This window comes from Myodes glareolus, chromosome 12 (genome assembly GCF_982192425.1).
Source record: "Myodes glareolus chromosome 12, mMyoGla1.1, whole genome shotgun sequence".
Classification (NCBI taxonomy): domain Eukaryota; kingdom Metazoa; phylum Chordata; class Mammalia; order Rodentia; family Cricetidae; genus Myodes; species Myodes glareolus.
In genome coordinates, this window is record NC_142037.1 from 81936604 (window position 1) to 81942808 (window position 6205).

General features: G+C 44.9%; 1 protein-coding gene across 3 annotated transcripts in view; it reads left to right on the forward strand.

Moving 5' to 3' along the window:
- Ipo5 (importin 5) overlaps nt 1-5108 on the forward strand; it is a 49043-nt gene extending 43935 nt beyond the window's left edge. For all 3 annotated transcript variants that reach the window (XM_085698182.2, XM_087912310.1, XM_085698183.2), the window contains 5 exons: nt 549-671; nt 1596-1815; nt 2234-2462; nt 3760-3901; nt 4426-5108. In XM_085698182.2, coding sequence (XP_085554308.1) covers nt 549-671; nt 1596-1815; nt 2234-2462; nt 3760-3901; nt 4426-4512 — 801 coding nt within the window. In that variant the 3' untranslated portion in view covers nt 4513-5108. The remainder of the gene's footprint in view (nt 1-548; nt 672-1595; nt 1816-2233; nt 2463-3759; nt 3902-4425) is intronic.
- Nucleotides 5109-6205: the final 1097 nt, after the last annotated feature.

The window sequence follows — 6205 nt, forward strand, 5'->3', positions numbered from 1 at the left end:
GCTTAGTGCACTGTGGGCAAGCATTCTACCCCGGGTGGCTGATAGCCCCTAGCCCCCTCCTATTTGGAAAGAAGTTTTGATTCCAGCAGTTGCCCAGACTGTCTGAGATCACAAGCCTGCCTCACTAGCAGGCTCGGCTGTGACTTTCTTTACCATGTTTCTCAGTCATCTCCATCCTAATCTGTTAAGATGGGCAGAGCCAGCCCTCAAGTGGGCTGCACTTGTGTGTGTGTGTGTGTGTGCGCGCCTCCACTGCATAGACCTGCATTGCCCTGTCCCTGTGTCCCCCACCATCACACTCCAAAGTAAGGCGACATTCTTCTAAAAGTAAGAAGTAAGTCAGGCCAAGGCCGCTCCAGCAAGCCCAGCCTTGCCTTCTCAATGCCTCCTCCCCAGGCGACGGCCTGGAGTCAGACCGCGGGTCCCTTCAGCCCCAGGTTCTCAGGGGTCTTAAAGTGAAGATGGTCATTTCCTGGGTTTTGTAGGTTTACTGCTGCTCAAGCAGATGGTTTCTAACCATGAGCCTGTGTGTTCTGCCTCTGTTTTAGGATGATAATGATGTCTATATTCTGACCAAAGTGTCAGATATTTTACACTCAATATTCAGCAGCTACAAAGAAAAGGTGTTGCCGTGGTTTGAACAGCTGCTTCCATTAATTGTCAACCTGATTGTAAGTGTTAACCTGGAACTCTGATTGCTGTGTGTAATGATGTCGTTCTTACACTTAAAATGGTGGACTCGCATCATACTTTGTTAACTATCTGCCTGGTGCATTACCCTCTAAGTCTGTCTTCCTGAAACAGAATGGCATTACTGTTACCGTCTGCAGTAGTGACTCCTGGCTGATAACTTACCTACTTGACTTTTAAATACCTTACAGACCTTGCATTTTGGAACACTTTGAGATTAACAGAGTAAACACAAGTAGATTTCACCTATGTCTGCTCCCACACAGGCACAGCTTCTTGTCCCCCCACAGCTACAGTCGGATGGTAGGGTGTAGAGTGCAGGACTGTATACACACCTGGCAAGCACTCAGCTGTGAGGCTCTGTTGTCCTCCCGCCTCCTACACAGACACACACACGCACACACATCACCTTGTCACTCTATTCTGAGATAACAGTCTTGCTACATAGCACAGACTGGTGTGAAACTTGGGATCCTCTTGTTTCATCCTAAGTAGCTGAGTCTGCAGGCCTTTGCCACCAGGCCCAGCTGGAGGATCAGTAACTCCTGGGCTCGAGTGATCTCTTGACCTAACCCCCTGGGTACAGGAACATCACAGTACTCTGTACTTGACTGCTCCCTCTACCCACACCTTTTTTTTCTTAGAAGTAAATGTATGAGCACCTCTGCCCTGTCCGTTCCTCCTACATTACTTAGTCATATGTGGGATTCTGTAACAAATCACACAAGTCTTACATTGTGAAGTTACTTTAAATGTGTGTGTTCCTTCTGATGTTGTCACTGTGAGAAGTGGTTACTATGTTTCCATTTTCTGCATTGTGTACAGTTGTAAGCAGGTAGTCCACAGTCAATTGCTTACATCTTTTGTACCAGTATTTAGTACTTACAGGGGAATCTCTCTTTTAGTGTCCACATAGACCATGGCCAGACAGACAGTGGGGATTGTGTATCTTCGATGATGTCATAGAACACTGTAGTCCAGCCTCATTTAAGTATGCAGAATATTTCTTAAGGCCAATGCTCCAGTATGTGTGTGACAACAGCCCAGAAGTCAGGCAAGCTGCGGCATATGGCCTTGGCGTCATGGCACAATATGGTGGAGACAACTACCGCCCTTTCTGTACAGGTATTGTGTTCTGCTCTGTGCGTGTCATTCCAGCAGCCTCTCAGCCCAGTCAGTTCTGGTGCTGCTTTGTTCTCTACCCACACGCCCCATCTTGTTCTTTAATTCCTTCTGGATTTTATTCCCCCTCCCCCATCTATAACACAAACTGCGTCGTACTCGTTCTCATAGAGATGGGAATGAGAGTGAGGTAGAATCCAAGCATGTGCCTCCCTTAAAGGGCTTCTGGGAGTAGAGTTCGCAGTGCTAAGCGTCGGCCCCTGGCTGTCGGCAGTAACTGCAGGCTGCAGGCGCAGGCTCTCCGCTGTCGCTCTGCCGCTCCTGCCATGCTCGCTGTCCTGTCGTCACCCTCGAGCATTAGTGACTGTTCATCTGCATCAACGTGAGCTTTAGCCAATCTGTTTTTGTGTGTTTATTTTAGAAGCACTGCCACTGCTTGTAAGAGTTATTCAGTCTGCAGATTCTAAGACCAAAGAGAACGTCAATGCTACAGAGAACTGCATCTCTGCGGTGGGGAAAATCATGAAGTTCAAGCCTGACTGTGTAAACGTTGAAGAAGTCTTACCACACTGGTTGTCTTGGCTTCCACTACACGAAGATAAAGAAGAAGCTGTCCAGACCTTCAGTTATCTGTGCGACCTGATTGAAAGGTACGCGAGCACCAGCTGGTTTTATCTTTTTCCTTGTCATTACAACAAGGTGAACCTCACTCTTGGCCAGGGGGGTGTTGTGTTTATCTGAAGTAATGCTTGCATGTATGGCATGTTAGCCCTGTCACTCTTAGCTCTTGTATAAAAATCTAACTTAGAGTTCTTTGTGGAATCATGTCAGCATTTATTATATCAGGAAGGTTACCTTCAGCTGTTCTGTTGCCCACTACATTTACTGGAACAAGAGTCAGTGGTGGCCAGGTATGATAGCACATAGAATCTCAGCACTGTAGAGCTCGAGGGGGCCAAGAGGGCTACAAATTCTAGGCCATCCTTACCTACATGACAAGATCACCTGTCTCAGATCAGAAGTAAATGGGGGCTAACAGATGTGCTCCAAGGGTTCACCAGGCAGCCACTGGGTCTGGCCTGAGCTGTGACGTCACCATTCAGTTTTGTGCCCTAGGTGTTTATACTGCAGCATCATAGTGGCTTTAGAAACAGCAGGATCGAAGAAATTCCTTGGTGTCTTTCTTACTCCACAGCCTTTAACCATGACTTTTATCTTGGCTTTCACTGTTAATTATATGTTTAGTTATAGTGTGTAGTTTATTCATTCATAAATCCAGCAGAATTCCTGAAATTTTTTAGGGTGTTCCTTCATGCCTACTTGATACAGATTCATAAATACAGTGTGTGTCCCTACCGAGGTGATGTCACCATCAGACTGCACTATCCTGGGTCTGAAGTAGCAGCTTCAGGCTGTTTGACCTCTCCTTGGAAGTGACAACTTCCAGTGGCTTCCTTTCAGATCCCATAAAGCCTGTGAAGTTTAGCCCTCGTTCACTCCTGAAACACACAAGTAACCCCTCTGAAGCTGTGGTGCGTCAGAAACCAGACCCAGCGTTCCTGCTGTGCTGGCAGATGCTCCAGGGGCTTTGAATCAGGATCTCACAGTTGCCCGACCTGACCTTGGCAGTCCTGCTCCCTCAGCCTCCTGTTAGCTGGGTTTACAGACTGTCTTGGGACTTGTTTGTTTTGTGTTTAACACGATGCAGATTGTTTTCATATCGAGCATTTAGTTCTTGTTTGACCCTAAAAAGGAATTTTGAAAGATGAGTGTTTTTTTCCTGAGTTACATAGGAAGAGCCTGCAGGCCTGCTGAGCCTACTAAACATGGGGCCATTCGTTGAACATATGACTGTTGTGTGCAGAACAGGGAAGTGAAGTGTGGTCAGGAATAATTAATCTTTACAAATTCCATTTGTAAAGCTGTTTTGTTTTTTGTTTTTGTCAGTAATCACCCAATTGTTCTTGGCCCAAACAATACCAATCTACCCAAAATATTCAGTATAATTGCGGAAGGAGAAATGCACGAGGCCATTAAACATGAAGACCCCTGTGCCAAGCGCCTGGCCAATGTAGTTCGCCAAGTACAGGTAAGCTGCTTTTGTTGAACTGGAAAAGGACAGGGGACAAGTAAATCACAATGTCAGGGGCTCTGCTGGCTTTTAATATACAGTAGGAACTTAGATTTAATGAGCTGTGGAGATTTGTCTTTAAATCAGGAATCTCTGAAATGAGTTATTAACATGTTTGCCTGTGTGTTCCCACTGTCAGTCACCTGGAGTGTATCAAGTCCTGGTGTTTAGAGATGGTTGTTACTCTCAGAATATCTGAATAGATATCTGATAGAGTTTAATAATTTGTCAGAACCAAAAAAAATGTTATAAATGACTTACTTTGACTTCGTATAGTATATAGATTGGTTTAAGGTGCCAGCTGATGGGATAGTTTTATTGATTTAAAAACAAAGAATTTCTGTAAATAAAATGAACTTTGAAGAAATGAACAGATTTCTTAGTGGTTTTACGATAACATAAGACTGGGCATTGTTGCAGCCTGTGTGTTCTGTTTATAGTTAGAGTGATGACTGTCTAAATGTATGTCCTTTACCTCCTAGACTTCTGGAGGATTGTGGACTGAATGCATAGCACAACTCAGTCCGGAGCAGCAGGCCGCCATACAGGAGCTCCTGAACTCTGCCTGACCGGCCTTACTACCACCTGCCAGAAAACTAACTCCAAATAAACGTTTACCCTTTTGTTTAGGTTTCTTTGTTTTGTTTTTGAGCAAGAGAGCAGTAGTGTTGTGTGTAGGCCATTCTTCCGGAGCCGCGCAGGATAAGCAGCCCTGCGTGCAGAGTGAACTGCCGTGGATCTCCTCTGCCCCACGGTAGCACTGCAGGGTGTTTTTCTATTGCTGTGCCCACCGTGTGAGGGGACAGAGGAGACGATCACCTTTTCTCAGTAGACCTACACCTACAGAAACTAAGGAGATCGGCTTTCAGATCAGTTAATCCACATAGATGTGTGCTAAAGAGACTGGGAGACAACCTAGTGTTCATTCTGTGTATTGGAGTGAGAGTGTGGGGGACAGTAAGAAGCCTTTGCCCGCCAACCGGCTGAGAACAACTGGTGACAAGCACGAGGCTGTCACTTGATGTCACTGCTGGTTCCTCCCCCAAAGGCTCATGCAGTGACTCGGTGTGGAGGCTGCCCCACGTCCGGCCCTTGAATGTGAAGTACCGTTGGCATGTCTGCAGTAGTCTCGTTCACTCCTCAATAAACAGCATTGAAATACCAAGAGGCTTGTGTAAAACTTCAGTACTGTCTGTCTTTGATTCCTTTCATGTTTATATATAAGAGGGATCTGATATTTTTTTAAGATGATAGTTCTGGCCCTGAATGTTTTACCTCCACATTTTTCTCTCTGCATCGCAGCCTTGAGAGTGTTCGTCTTCACCGTCTCCACCTTTATTTAAGCTCGGTTACGACGCCACTATTCTGTTCAAGTTCGCAAATTCAATCAGCTTTTAAAACTAGAATTGTTCTGATAGATCAAAAAGATTCCGGCTTAGTATTTTCACTGCAGATTGTAATTGCTTCAGAGCAACGCAGCATCTTAATTTTACAAGTATTATGGCTAAAATTATTTACTGAAAATTTCAGTAAAATGTGTGAAATTTTTTCCTTTATGTATTAATCTCAGAACAGTAAGTGACTAGCTGTTGTTTCTTTAAATAATTTTCTAAGGGATCTTAATAGATTTCTGTGGAAACCTCAGTGTTAACATTTTCATAGTTTGTACTAAATTTAACTGTGATACAAAAATGAGTTTTATGCATAAATCAGAATTTAAAATTAAACATTTCTTTCTTTAAATGATTTGCATTACTTCATTAAAACAAAATTTGAAATGAAATGGAAGATAATGGATTCTATGTAGATGACTTACTGGTTAGCACGTGTCCTTAGGATATATGTTCAGCCTCTAACCACCACACGGTTAGTCAGGATGCTTCCAGATCTGGAAATATGTCAGTGACTTTGGCAGCAATCAGTGCTTTTGTCTGGTGCATCGGGCCTCATGGCGAAGGGACAACGCAGCACCTCTGTACTCCAGTCTGAAGCAGGACATAGTGCTGGAGCCCAGTGCCTGGAAACTCATGAAAACAACCCACCTGCCAAGTTGAGGTAGGTGATGGTGAGGTCAGGGGTGTTTGGGGAGAGCTAGTGAACTCACTGGGTAAGTACTTGTGAGAACAAGCACCTCCCCATTAAATTAAGCAATAGCAAGGTCCACGAGCCCTGAGAAGTACATTGGCGGCACCCGTGTCGACTGACAAGCAGACTGGAATTGATCTGAGGTGGGGGAGGCAGATGCTAGGGACCACTGTCTGT